We start from the raw sequence: 15,641 nt of genomic DNA on the forward strand, positions 1-15,641 counted from the left end.
CTAATGTCAAAATTATCAGAGATGTCCAGCTGAAGGATGTAGGTGTGTTATCAGTAAGGAAGATTCATATCTCTTACAGTCTAGAGTTGCATTCCTCCTTTTGTAAATGTTCTTAAGAAAGATGAAAAGACAAGAGATAGTCTCACTATGGCGACTTGTGGTAGGCACAAGGTGTTATCTGTTTTTGTGGATATATGGAGCAGCATTTGTTCCCTCTGAGTGCTTATATGTATGTATTTTAAAAAAAGAATTTTAGCAGAATATTGTTTTTATATCCATCTAGTCTAAATGATATAGTAAGTCTAGGTGCGTGTTTGTTTAATATTTCATGGTTTATTACTGAAAGAGCAGTGGGATTTGAGAGTACAGTTACATTTTCATTCTTTGAATATTTTCTTATGTCTGGAGTAGTATATACTTAATGTAAATTATATGAATAGGGTATCTTGCGGTGCATGAACTTGGAATATGTCTTTCTAATGATCATTTTACAAAGGTTACTTGGGACAATCATAATCTCTTAAGTATAGCTTTGCAAAGCTTGGTCGTGGATGTCTCTGTGTGAGAAGATCTTGATGTGTTTGATGGAAAAGAGTAGAAGTTTCACTCTTATTTTTTTTAATTCATCAACAATATTTAAGACATCCCTATATTGTTAGTGACATAAACTAGAGTATAAAGTAAAGCAAGAGGTATGGATAAATGTGTGGGTATTTTCTTTATCTGTTAGCATCTAATGTAGAGCTGCCAGTTATTTAGATTGGGAATTAAGTTGTAGAACTTTAAATCATGATTACTATAGAATATTGTTATGGTCTTTAGGAATGTTGTGCTAGTACTTGCTAAAAACCCAACTCTGGCAGATTATATAGTTATATGCTAATACTGATCTGAAATTATTTGGGAGACCTATTCTGATATTTGAGCCCTAAAAGAGCCCAATTGCAGTTGAAATTGGGAGGAGAAATTGTGTGCCTCTTTTGAACTAGAGACTATCTCATAATTCAAAATTAGTTCATTTTCTCTCATTGTCTGTGCTTTCTGTATCTGTAACTAACATCATTGTTATACATTTACTGTCATGCCAGCTTCTGCTGTCGTACTTATTACAGATAAATGTAGTAATTTTTAAAATCAAGATTATCGGAATTGCTGGTGTACACCTTAGGACAATTAGCAAGTGATCTGCTGTAATTTCTGGTATTAGAAGCTTCAGTCTGGCAGCTACTGACTCAGTCTTGAGAGAAAAGCAGTGGCTTGACAAAGTATCCTCCAGGGAAGTATTTCTCTGTCACGGTGAAGATTTCCACCAATGTATTACGATGATCCATTTCTACTCCGTGTACAGTAACCAGTTTACTGGTTACATTTTCCGTCAGCCTTACTGGAGATGGAAAAACCTCTCTGCTGCAATTACTAAGATTTCTGAAGTGCTAGGTGGTTTAAAAAGTTTTGATGTCTAATAGGTGCAAAATGAAAGGAAAGGTTAACTACCACTTGGTTGCTGTTTAAGAGTGACTTTGTATGCTGTGTTAAATTATTAGCTGAGAATGAAAAATCAGCTGTAATGTTTTGTTGATACTTCTCAGCTGTTCATGGATATACTTAAAATGGACACGTAGATTATCCAAAGGCAACAGAAGCTCTACTGTGGTACAGAAGGAACTGTTGATAATGCGTGATTGGCTTTTTAACATCATTTCTTGAAAGTACAGTAAACCGAGCACCAATGAAGTTGTTTGACTGGGATAGAATGAATTCATTATGACTAGAGAAAGTTATTTTGCTTACATTTACAGATGAAAAGAAATAAAGAATTTGAGGCTGGATGGAGTAAACCTATGATGCTACTGCTTTAACCCTGTCTGAGCAGATTTTACTAACATACAGGTGGACTGATACTCTGAAATACCTGTGCTTTTTTGGCAGCTCTGCTGAGGTGGTAGACACCAGTGTTACGGAATTAACAGGTAGCGCAGTTTTGTACTTGGGACTGTTGGGAACCAGCATGAGGAGAAGAGCTGGCAGGTTGGGCAAGTGTGAAATGGGAGATGAGAATAGGAGTCACCCTGGGAAGAAAGAAACCATGTAACTACCTCAGTGCAGCAAGTACAGAAAAATGGAAATGGAGAAAATCTATGTGAAGAAGGATTGTTCTTGTCATGATGCATCTCTGAACTGACGCTTTAGTTTATCCAAATGAAGCTGCTGTAATAAGAAAGTTTTGTTCCCTTAATAGTTCACAGATGACTAGACAGGACTGTCTTGCTTGCCTGTAGTCTAACGAATATTAGGCTAATTTTAGCACTTTCTTAAATATTCTAGAACAATTTGTAGGATAGTTTTCCAGTGTATGTAACTACATCATCAACACTTATACTTTCATTAAGTGAACTTTAATTTTATGTTTGAATTTATTACTTGGTGAAATACCTAATGCCTGTTAGAAAAGCTTTTAAAAATACAAGTAGCAGTGTAGTTGACTTAATCAGTAGTGGCTTTAGCTCTTTGTTACTGACAGAGTAACTTCCTAGTAAGGGATTGAAAAAGTACAGTGGTTTTCCACTGCTAAACTCTGTTTTGGAACTGATGAATGCACAAGAGGAATTCAGGAAGTATATTTTATATCAAGTGATCATAAGTGAAAGACATCAGTATGCACTCCCTGAGTATCTGTGCTTTTTACAAGCAGATAGCAACAGAGATGATAATGATTGAAGGTAAGGTAATTAAAATGGAATTTCAACTTGTTTCATCTCTATACATATTCCTGAATTATTTGACCCTTGGGTTGCAATGTGCATACACAGATATGTATTCTACACCTCTTGGAAAATGAGATTTGATTTAATCCTGGTGTGAAATGTGGCTCTTTAAAATCCCAGACTTCCTTAGGAGGGGAAAACCATTCCCCTTCCAGATACACACACTGAAAATTCCGTATTGTTTAGTGAACCAGGACAGGCATATTTTAACTGTGCTTATTTGAAATGTTGCTTAGACCTTATTAATTCAAGTAAATACGCTTTTGAATACGGGGCATTAATGATGAGGCTGCAAAATAGTTTATTTTAGAGAGAAAATCTGACCTTTTTTAATTTGCTGATTTTCATGCCTAAGTATTATGGTAGTTTTCAGTTGCACAATACTACTAAGCATGGGGGGGGAAAGGAACATTATACGTTGTCAACTGTGTTCTTCATTTACAGAAAGATTAATTTTGGTGGAGTCTCTTTGATTGCCACAAGTATGAGGTTGAAATGGGAGTAAAACAAGATTTCTTGTAGAACATATTGATGCTGAAAAAGTTCATTGAGATGACTAGAACTGATGTTCTTTGAGGAGTGGAGTGTTGCGTTGTGTATGTTCTCTGCAGTATTTTTTGGGTTTTAGCTAAGTATTCAAACTCCTATGTCAGACTTCAGCTGGACTCCCAGAAAACTTGGATGCAGCTTGTGAGATATTACTAACCCTATCTCTGTGAGGAATTTCAGCTAGGATTAAACCAATTTCCTGCAAAACTTGACTTGATAGTCATTTATTTTATGAGAATTTTTGGCTTGCACCTTGAAGATCTTTCATAAACCATATATGCAAAGATGGCATTTAGATGCTGCTGCTTTAATTTGAAAACAGACGAAAAAAGGTCCTTGGAACAGTACTGATGCTCAGTGCCCTTATCAGCAAGGTCAAGTCTTTTTGGTCAGTGCTATGAAACTTCTGTACCACATGGGGATATGGTAGCCAATGCAGTTTAATGCGATCGGGACTAGTCTGAAATGCTAAAGCCTTCGTGCTACTGGTGAGTTTAGGAAGCATTTGCTACCTAACGAATTTGAATGGCATTGGTTGTGTTCTGCTAGTGGAGCCTCTTCTGTTACTGTAGCGTTCTGCACCAAGTGCCTTCTAAGCACATTCTGCTCTAGCACGTTTTCATCTCCTTGTCCCTGTCCTGATTGCTTCTGTTTCTCCAGTGTGTCTCATGATGTTCTACTCTTCTACATCTCAAGGTTTCTGCATTCCAGTCCAGCTTCTTATCTTGCTTCTGCTGGCCCAGGCAGCCAGCACAGTGAGAGCTGATAGCAACAGTAGTCACCTTGGTTCCTGTGTTTGCTTGTACTGTGTCAGAAATTTCAAAGAAATGTCTGCTCATCTTGTTTCCAGGAAATAATACACTTGCATTTCTCTGTGTGTGAGGTGCAATGTGTGCATGCTATCATTGTGAAACTCTGGTACTAAATTCAGTGGGCTTTTGTTGGTATTTTTGGTTTCCCTACCAGTTCAAAGGATAGCAGGTGGAAGGGGTAGTACTACTGTCTTTCCTGGCATTACTATTGTGTGAATGTTGATCATCTGGAAACAAATTCTACAGAAACTGCTTTCTTACAGTGGAATTTGTTCTCTTCGACATTTTTAGATGCAAGTGTGGCTATAGGTCAGAGAAGTGCAAAGGTAACTTTTGGCACCAGCTCTTCAGATCTGTAGAAGTTCATTGTAAAAACTTGGATTTCAGAAATTACTTCAAAAGTGTGAGGAGAATTTAATTTTCAGTATTTCTTCTAGAAGTCCAGATATTTTAATTTGAAGGAGCAAAATAAAAGAACAGTTGCTGAAGTTGTGTGTCATTCTGTGCAGGGTACGTTAGTACAGGTATGTGAGTAGATTATTTTTCACTGGTTTTAGTAGCTGTACAGTTACTGTGTTAGGCACTGAACTGTAGGATAATTTCCAGCAAACTTACATGACTTTAGAATCTGTGGTCTGTGCTCATTGGTGGTGATTGACTTCATTAAAAATTTTGTTTCAGACTTTCTCCTTTTGTGTAGACAAGTGGTTAGATTTAAGCTTTACTACTGGGTTTTTCCATGATTTACATGTTTTCAAGGGACCACTTATTTCAAGTTGGTGTATACTTTTGCTAGAAATGGTGTGACAATTTTATTAAAGCAAAAATGTTGAACTGAAAGACTCAAAAAGTATAAACCAGGAAAATAAGGACCTCTTTTCTTTTTTTTTTGTCATCAAACACTGAATATTTGCTGTTAGATTATGACTTCTCAAAGTTGCCCACTAGGGTCCTTTTTTTTTTTTTTTTAAAAATAATGCTTTTTAGTAATAAATTTCTCTTTTCTTATAGATAAAATGCAGAACTTGAATGAAGATAATGAAAAAAACAGTAGTTTCATCTATGAGAATACTGAAGACAGTAACAAAACCAATGCTGAAACAATAGACACTTCTGGATACAATGTTGAAGCCAAGGACATGCCTGATTCTTGGGACTCCCATGTGGGCAAAACAGAAGACTCTCCCTCAGAAACATCTCAGACGAAGGGGCCATTAAGAACTCAGTTCTACGAATGGGAGGATGAAACTGAAGACACCAGAACTGGAGAGTATATATTGGATTTTGATAATGAACATCTCTCAGAGATGAAGAGCAAGGATGAGGAGTGTGACAAAGAAGATAATGAAAATCCAAAGGAAACCATTAGTGAAGAACTTGTGCAAACTATTCCCAGGCCAAGCAACTGTAGGACATACTGTCGATCCAACAAAGCAAAACCGCAGGGGGCAACAAATTTTGACAAGCTAATGGATGGCACTAGTCAGTCTTTATCCAAAGCAAACAATGAGTCAAATAATGATGGTCTGAACCCAGCAAAAAAAGTTTCTTTGAGTAGTGGGACCAGTTTTAGAGGGACGGTTGGACGGACTAGAGACTACACTGTTCTACATCCATCTTGCTTGTCAGTTTGTAACGTTACCATACAGGATACCATGGAACGAATCGATGAGTTTACCACAGCAACCCCTGCTGACTTGGGAGAAGCTGGACGCTTAAGGAAAAAAGCAGACATTGCTACTACAAAAACCACAACCAGGTTTCGACCAAGCAATACCAAATCCAAGAAGGATGTCAAATTAGAGTTTTTTGGGTTTGATGATCAAGATGAGGGAGGGGGAGATGAAGGCGCCTCTAGAAGTTCTGGGAGTTCCAATTACAAAATCAAGTACTTTGGGTTTGATGACTTGAGTGAAAGTGAGGATGAAGATGAAGAGTGGCAGGTCGCAGAAAGGAAAGCTAACAAAAAACGAACTAGAACTACACCATCATCTTCGCTACAATCAACCTCAGATGGCAATGAAAACTGCACCCAGGATAGCCAGCTCAGTACTAATGCAGGTAAGCAGAACTCTTCTGGAATACATACATTTAAATATAGTTGACCTTTCATCTTTTTTGCAGTATACCTAGGAGTTTGTTGAACAGTGCTACTGATTTGGAAATCTGAGAGTTACATTTGCTTGTTTCTGTTGTAGTGCTGTCTGGTGTTTTATAGCTGTCTTGAAGTATGCTTTGTACCTCCTGATCTCTTACCAGAGTCGAGATTTTTCTTTTTGAACAGAAAATTCTTAGCTTTTTATCTGGAAGGCAGACACCTTACCACAGAAGCTCCCTTGAATCCAGAGTTAAGGAACTTCAGTGCAGAGATTTCAGTAGCTCTTGGAGTTGCAAAATATCTTCCTTTTTGTGCTTTTGAATATGTTAGTAAGCACTGTGGACTTTTCTCAAGTTACATCATCCAAGGGACATACAGCTCCAGGGATAGGCTTGTGGAGACCCATGGAGTGCCAGTCAGATGGTAGGCTTTGGGTATGCCTCTGCATTTTGATGTATTTCCACTTTTGCTTCCAGTTTTCAGCTATGTCCATATTCTGGATAGGTGACATGTGCATGTGCACATGTGCGCACACACACACAAATAAAACTACTCACACAGAATTTGCAGAGCAAGCTCTGATGTTGGAAATATTAGACTAGCTTGGTGGTCAGTTGGGTCCCCTGTAATGACTTAGATCAAGGCTGAAGTGTGTTGGTTAAGAAAAGGACTAATTTTGGTTAAAGGTTTCTTCTAGCTTTTTCAAAAGTCTAATGCAAAAGAAACTTGTATGTTGGAATAATTACTTCAATGTACTGCCGCTCTTTTAGGGACATTTTTGGTCCATTTTGGAGCATGAAACATGAGAAGTTTTTACCCAGTTACTGAAATACTTACAGTTCTATTGGTGAGATGTATTTCATTGTGATGGGGAGAGGGGAGGACTCAAGTCTAGCCTTTCAAATATTGGAGAAGCTGTTATTCCCTATGAGCAACTTCTGCTAATATAATCCAAAAAAGATATTTTGTAGGAAAAAATGTTTGTTCTAATTACAGTGGTCTCTAAACCCAGAATTGTCTGTAAACCTTTGACTCAAAGGTAAATGTAACTGGTAGTTTTTTAGTAAATTCTAAAAGGACCAAATTGATAGTGATATTATGTGAGAAGATTTTATCTTCAGACCAAAAAACCCCCACCTTGATTTGTTTTCATAAAATTTAGTTATGAGGAGACACTGACATTCCAGCCTCTTTGAAAAATGGGTTTAACTTACAAGGCCACTTATGACATACTCTCCTCTCTGTCTCTTTCTCTGATGAGTCTTTGTTCAGCCATTTATTCCAAGGAAAAAAAATGCTTATGCAGTTAGCGCAGCTGAACTGCTGACCCATCAGCTAATCCCGTCAGCTACTGTCCTCTAGAGTCTCAAAATACCGACAGTGTGCATTCAGCACTGCATTCACCAAGGAGGCCATTCTACTCAGAGGTACCACAGATTATTTCTCTGGAATATTTTCCTAAGAGATTCTCATGGCACAGTAGACATGAATCTGTGTTTAATCCACTTCTCAGATAAAGCCTTCCTCTTGGTCTCTCTGTTGTGAGAGATGCTTCCTCTTTATTTTGCATCTCCTTCGCTAATTTGATTCTTGTTCTGTGCTACTGTAGCCCGATGAGACTTGACTTGCATTTCTTCTTCTGAAAACTGAAAGAGTGACATAAAGTTACTTCCTTAAGTTGCAGCACATTGCCTAGTTCAGTCCTGTATTTCCCATTAGACAAATAAGGAGTGTGATGTTGCCTTAGAACTTGTAAGAATCCTCAATATGTTTCACAGTCTTCTCTCAGACATTTGAATTTTGAGCATCATTGTCACTCAGAACAGCCATATTAAGGTCCTTAATTACAGTGATGCTGAGTCTGAGAATTTATCAAGGACTTTGGGATCTGAGCCTGTGACATTGCTGTGAGATATCATCTTACGTGCTGCAAAAAAATTGACTTCTGTGTCTATGGAAAATGCCGATTTTTGAATCCAAGCCTCAGAATAAGCTTTTAGAACATCTTGCACAGGAAAACTTCTCCCTGAAGTTACAAACAGTACTGAGAGGTGCTAATGCTCCCTGAGTTCTGTGTGTGCTGTTCTTTTTGTACTAATGAATAAATTCACAGATAGAAATGCAGTGTTCTTGTTCCAGGTTGACAGGTGAGATGCCAGATTGCCTCTCTGAATTCCAGCTCTGGAAATTCCTAAGACTGATTTTGATATTTCTTGCATAAAGAATGTTGTACGGCATAGTCAGTTTTCCAAGAGATTTGATGCGTTCTATTACAGTCTTACAAAGTATTTGCCACAGTACTGATTTTGCAGCTTAGCATAGTCCAGGCCTCCTTTTTCTATGAAGCTTATTTTAGAACCTTAATATAAAATGTCACACAAAGATTTTTCTAACTGAACTGGAAATGGACTATCCCTTCCAGTCTAGTAGCTCATAGTTGACAGAAAGTGTAAAAATAGGTATTTAAATGTTTCTGCAAATAGACTTCAAGGAAGCACTAAAGACAAAATGGACAATATTGTTAGTGCAGGAAAAATGCAAAGTAAATACATTCGGTTTTAGTTAGATTATCTTCCAATGAAGTGTTTTCTCTGTTGTTCACTTGTACAATAGGCTTGTCTGCTGAAATGCTGAAAAGCCACCAAAAACACCCACGAAAACCCAACAAATAAACCACCATAAAAAACCCCTAAACCATAAGAGTCATAGAATGGTAGGGGTTGGAAGGGACCTTTAGAGATCATCTGGTCCAACCGCCCTGCAGAAGCAGGTCCATCTAGATCAGGTTGCATAGGAACATGTCCAGGTGGGTCTTGAAGACCTCCAAGGAAGGAGACTCTACAACCCCAACCATGAGATACTGCATCATTTAAATGCTGAGATGCCATTCATAGATGTTTCTTTGAATGAAGGTCCATCATAACTTTATTAGCTTGAGATTTTTGGTGAAGCTTTGAGTTCTGTCTAAAGTTGCTTTTTTTGTTGGTTTGTTTTGCTTTTGCAACCTAAAATTCTCTCATATTAGTCAGTGTAACATCCCAGCAAAGCAAAAGCTCTTTTCACTTGTGAGCTTCCCAGCTATGGTGCGCCAGACTGCCAGGGGCTAAAAGTACTGATGAGACTACTAGATCTGAAACCTCTGTCCTTTCAGTAGGTGGAATACAAGCTGACTATAGTAAAGAGAAGGTTTTACGACCAGAGGAAAATTATTTAATTACTTGACTGTATTAATCCATGGGGAGTTGTATCCAAGAGTAGATAGACTAGATGATGTCTAAAGGTCCCTTCCAACCCCTACCATTTTATAATTCTAAGAGAAATCTGAACTAATGACAGGGAAGAGTAAGGCTTAACCAAAATAAACTTTAAACTTTAGTTTTCAAGAGCAAGCTTGTATCTTTGAGATAGTGTTATACTGCTGGAAATAACTGTGCTATCACTTTGTATCGGTCTTTTTCAAAAGATCCTGCCATGATTGTCAGTGGATTTGGGAGGTCAGTAAGATTTCTAATGTATTGAACTTCTGAACTTACGATCTCAGATAGTTTGGGATTTTTTTTTCTACCTGTGAACTGGAACACCTAGGACTATGTTAAAGCTTGTTTTACTTCATTTCATTTTCTCCAGGGACAATAAATTTATTACAGAAGTTACAGGCATAAAAAAATAAAAAAGCTGACTAAAATGAAACATTTCCATATCTCTATGTAGATTGACAGAAATAGGATAGAGCAGTTGCCCTGAAACTTCCCGCTAAAGGAAGGTATGAAGATCTGTTTTCCCTAACACTCTCTATTTGGTTCACCCCCTTCTTCACTCTTAACTCATAAGCAGTATAGTAATGATGAACTACTGTATTCTTGATTTAAGTCTTAGTTCTATGATTCTGTAAAATATAGTAGCATTTATCCTGGTATTTTAGTGTAAGCACTGCAGTTTAGCCTTTCAGCTTGTAAATCAGTTCTGATAACCTTTATCATGTATTCATTTTCATTTCAGTGATCAAGATAAGATTCCTGCAATATTTTTGGATAATAAAGTAGCTTTTGTGTATCAGTGTCTAGCATTCGGTTCATTTCAGGTGAACAAACTGGCTCTTTTTTTTTTTTTTTTTTTTGCATCTCTTCACTGTGATTGGACAAACACTTTACATTTTTAGCCACTTAAGAGTAGATCCAAGTCCTCAAAGGCAGAGTCTTGTTTGAGCTTCAAAACCATCTGCAGTTACCCTCAGGCACTAAACCAAAACTGGGTTGTTTTTCCCCAGGAAGTTTACTGTGGTGTTGCCTTATAGTTAGTCTTTGAACATCTTTCCAGGCAAATCATCTGAAGGATTATAAATGCCTTGAAAATGGTTGGGTAGGGGAGAAAAGGCTTTACATGCTTACAGATTGAGGAAAAAATATGCTCATCTTTTCTGTGAGAGGGGAGAAAAACTTCCGTATAAGAGAGTGACAGGGAAAGAAAAGCTTGATTAGTGTCACTGCCTACCAGACTACTCATGTCCCTGCTAGGCTCAGTTAATGTTAACAAAAAGCTTCTCTGCCACACCCTGTTTAGTTTAGATTTTAAAATCTGGTAAGATGTATATATGTGCAGAACGCTTTCAGGATACCCAGAAGGCCTCAAAGAGCATGGCTCAAATAAAAGCACTGCATATAATCTTAGGAAGCTAATTATAAAAGTGTTTGATATGCTAACAACATCAAAAAAGCAAAATTATCCTATTGTAAGTAGGTCTTGAAACTTTTTAATCGAGTAGTTTATTTGAATTTTAGATTATCGAATTTAAAAGAGAGAGTTCAGGATCACAGACGAGTAGGATTAAAACAGAGAAACTTGGATAACTTTAAAATTGTGGCCTAGTTGATATAGAGTACTCTTCATCATTATTAACCACAATACCAACTCCAAGTCTCAGCACAAGGAGCAAATTACCGTGCTGATTTAGTGACTGAAAGCACATACTGCGTTTCTAGAGTGACTTGCAGGTTTGTAATTACTGTAGGCAAGTGAGTTACTCGTTTAGCTTTTAATTTACAAAAGGGGTGTCCAGTTCTGGTGATTTGACTTTCTTTGGGAATTTCAATCAGGGCTTGGCTTCTTCAAAAATATTCCAGGATTTGTAAGGATGTGTATCAAAGCAATTTGATTTGACACCTCTAATTGGCAAGTTCCAAGAAGGACCGAGTTGACCTTTATTTAGAGTTGGAAGTAGTTTTGCTCTTTTTAAGTTAATGATAATTGGATTTTAATATTTTTCCTTTATAAGACCAATTTAATCAAAACATTTTATCAAATTGGTTATTTTCAGAGGAATTGTTCACACTGTGTTCTTAAGCTCATGTGCTGACATCATACAACTAAACTGAAAACCAGTGGGCTAGGATGTGGGAGACTGGTTCTAGTAGGTGCCTTGCAGTGGGCATCCTGCCTGCCCTGGTGCTGCCAGTCTCATTGAAATTTACTGTAGTTTAAGAAAGTTTTGAGCTAGGTTTTAAGATTTAAATTCCCCAGACTGTAGATCAGTTCTGCATCTTTTCAAGTTTTGTTAGAGACTTGCTTGCCTGATTTGCATTTCATATCCTGCTTACCCATGGCACTCAGCTGCCCCTGTTTACTGGATATGAGTGCCCTTGGGAGTAGAGTAACCGATCGATCCATCCTGCTTGTGTTTTGCAGTGCAGTTTTCAGTGTCGACAGCTTCTCTGCAATAGAAGGGGGTTTGTAAACAGTTTGTCAGATAAAACAGCATTTCTCTGCACCTGTCTTTATTTCTGTCTTGAAATTTGTGGTAACTTCTGGTTTGTTCCAAGTAAGGGAACGTAGACTGTTCTCCAAGGGATGATGCTTCAACTATACCACAAGTGTAAAGAAAAAAAAAAATATAGGACAAGAATTTATCTAGATCAGTGAATTGCAGATTTACAGGACAAAAGTGAGCACTGAAGCTGCTGGAAAGGGAATATTGAATATGTTGCAAGGCCATTTCAGCAGCTCCTTCTAGCTGACTCCTTTCTGAGCTGAGGACTAAATTGTTTTTAATACCATTTATAGTGGAATAAGCAAATAGAAAAAAGCTGCCTTTGTGAGAAGTGAAGTAGGATCAATTCTTGGGTCTGTAATTGTTGTAGGAACTATTCTTCTTCTAAAGATCTTAGTCTCACAGTTTTGAAGAACCCCATCTCCTGTTTAGTTCTTCTGCTGCTCAGAGTTGTAGCAGTAAGCCATAAGTAAGGATATACAAAAAGTAACCTGGGATTCGCAGGAGTATAAAATGGGAAATAATAACTTGAAGATTACTGAATGAGCAAGAGGTGCTATAGTAATTGTACCTTGTAGTGTACCTTCTATGTATTTTGACAGTCGAGTCAGTAAAGCTGAGATCTATCCAGAACTGTGTTTGGCTTTAAAGCTGATTTTTATGATGATCGTTCATTGTGTAATTTCAGAAGCTATATGTGTGGAAGTGTCAGATGAAAGAAATGCTCTAGCAGTTCCAAAAGCTTTCAGTATGGTGGTTTCATATCTATATTTACCCTCTACAGATATTCTGGAATTTTCAGAGGATACATCTGGTGTACCTGAAAGCAATAAGAAATCCACAAATAAACAAAGTGATAAATCTAAGGAAAACACCAGGAAGATTTTTAGTGGGCCAAAGCGGGTGAGTAATTGTAATGAGACTAAATTCTTATTCTAACTAACTCCTTGATATTCATGTTTCTTCTTGTATATGTAACAAGGTTTTTCTCCCAGTTCATCTCTGCACTTGAGATAATTTGTTGACTTTTAAGATTGTATCTGGAAAAGGGAAACTTTCAAGTGCAAGATTTTTGTATCTATTATTGGGAATTTCACTTCCCAAATGTAAGTCTGAGATTGCACAGTGGTTACATGGAACTAGATGTGTTCTCTTCTAGATGATTGTTAAAGCAAAATCGCCGTTAAATACTATGTGATGGTAGTTTTTTCTTCTCTCCTAAGAAATACATATCATACTACAGGATTGAACCTTTCCGAAGGCTTTAAATTTGGCATTGATATAGTCTTTATAAGGAGAAGTGACTTTATAGCATGTGGGAAAGTGAGATTTTCTTCTAGCTTAAAAAACCAAAAGTAACCCCTGTTCCCAGCCCTGTGTACCCACACTGTAGAATTCAGTATGACTTTGCTTTTTCATACTGTGAATGGAGGTTTCTCATTTTACTGATGCTAGGTGTGGTTCACCTTGCCTGTTACTATAAAGTGCTTAGTATTTGGGTGATTTTTAAACACGTACATACAGCAGAAATTATCTTTAGCTATTAGATGAAAGTTTGTTAAAGGGAGATCCGTGTAATCTCCATTAAATCGAGGTTTTTATGACTGGATTGTCCAGCATACCTATTTTCAGTGCTTAAGGACAATTCATGTGCTTTTTGCATACCACGTTTGTGTTATCTGGTGAAGAGAGGAGCTGTCTCACTATCCTTACCATCCAGAACTGATGTAATAAGAGAAACAAGGAATCCACAGAGGGAAATGTGGGAGATGAAGTTTCGTAAGTTTTGCAAGGCCCAGCAGTTGCATGGTACAAGCATAGAATCACAGAATGGTAGGGGTTGGAAGGGACCTTTAGAGATCTAGTCCAACCCCTCTGCAGAAGCAGATTCACCTAGATCAAGTCGCAGAGGAACATGTCCAGGTGGGTCTTGAAGACCTCCAAGGAAGGAGACTCCACAACTTTTAAATGTTCAGCATATGCTCAACAGTCTGAACAGTTCTAAGAATTTTTTTAGAAAATATTTCCATGTTATTTTTTCTAAAGAATTCTTATTATTAAATCACATTCTAAAATTTCTCATGAGGGCAACTAATTAATCATGTTATTCGATAGTTTCTGTTTTTTAAGAGTTCTTTTTGGTCTTGGAGAAGCACAAGATTTTTTTTTCATCATCCCCCAGCTGTGTTACTGTATTACCATTTTCCATTTAAAAGTATGGAATTGTGGGTGCAAGAAGAGGAATAAATTTGGTTTATTTCTCAAAACATGCAAGAGAATGTTTTCATTTTGGGAAGACATGTGACCAGTAAGTACTGTCAGTTGTGAGGCCCTTTTGAATAGAAGTATCTCTTCTTGTGGCTCCTTGACTTTGGACAGAATGGAGCTCTTACCTCTGGAGTTTGAAGTGAGGCTATGGGTAAGTGAGGAGGGTCTTTTCAGAACTGAAATAGTATTTCTTAAAGATGACAGTTCCTCAGCTTCTGCTGATTAAATAATAATCTCATTAAAATCAGTTTTCTATCAGTGACTGTGCTACAATAGACTGAGAAACAGAAGTGCAGGGAATGTAAATTTAAGTGTTCTTTTTTTGCTGTATTTTTTGCAGCTTTAAACTGCTGTGGGTGTTCTGATAGATATGGAGGGATTTTTAACATATAAATATTTATATGCTTCAAATACTGTTTTATAATAACATTTTGTGTGGCTTTTGTTTAATTTCTATGCTTTAAATACTTGAGGATTTATATGAAAACTGTTTTAATTACTTTTTAATGTGTATATCACAAAATTATGGAGAGGAGAACCTTACAGCAATACCCTACTATATGAGAGAAAATGATTTCAACTCTAGAATATTCTCTAGTGGAAATAAACTTAATTCAAGTGGGAAAGCTGAGAATTAAATAACCTTTTTGACCCTGTTGTCATATAATGGATCTATAAGTAGAAATTGCTGTAATTGCACCTCAGATTTCAAACTTTAATGTTCTCTAATCATATGACTGTTACATGGAGTCACTAAAAAAGCTTGTAAAGCTTGTTCTGCTGGTAATTACAGACACCATAATTGTCTTCCTATAGATATAGACCATTAATTTCAGTTGTATTTTAAAGGAAGTTACTTTCTGGGAATGAAAAAATGAACTAAAAGTATTAATCTGACCATAAGAAAACAATCTTTTAAAATTATATATATATATATATATATATATATATATATATATATATATATATGTATATATATATATATATATATATATATATGTAAAAACTTCTTCACTGTCTCGTCACTGTTTTTTTTTTTTCCTTGTACAAACTAGCAGATACAGTATTAGTTATTTCCTGCTAGGTAGTGATCTTAGAAGTATGGCAGTTTGCGTTGCACTGAGCTGAAAAATAAACAGCTCTGTTACTGAAGCAACAGGTGGTATTGTTAAACTTCAGCAAATCCAGAAAGCTGAGGTATTTTTTTCCAGTCAGTTCACAATCAGCCGGACTCTTGCCCATGTTTGTGCTTTTGAAACCTGACCATTGTACTCTAATGTTAAAGTCCAGTTCTTGAAATGTTGAGTATGCGTGTAATAAAAGCTTACAGACAGTATTGACTTAGTGAATAACAGTGTTTCTAAAAACTGCTTTTAACCTAAGTA

General features: G+C 36.9%; 1 protein-coding gene across 3 annotated transcripts in view; it reads left to right on the forward strand.

Moving 5' to 3' along the window:
- The window catches only part of WAPL (WAPL cohesin release factor), a 70,705-nt gene that overhangs the window by 15,846 nt on the left and 39,218 nt on the right, over positions 1-15,641 (forward strand). For all 3 annotated transcript variants that reach the window (XM_062000926.1, XM_062000924.1, XM_062000925.1), the window contains exons 3-4: positions 5,138-6,187; positions 12,773-12,891. In XM_062000926.1, coding sequence (XP_061856910.1) covers positions 5,138-6,187; positions 12,773-12,891 — 1,169 coding nt within the window. The remainder of the gene's footprint in view (positions 1-5,137; positions 6,188-12,772; positions 12,892-15,641) is intronic.

This window comes from Colius striatus, chromosome 8, assembly GCF_028858725.1.
Source record: "Colius striatus isolate bColStr4 chromosome 8, bColStr4.1.hap1, whole genome shotgun sequence".
NCBI classification, from domain to species: Eukaryota; Metazoa; Chordata; class Aves; order Coliiformes; family Coliidae; genus Colius; species Colius striatus.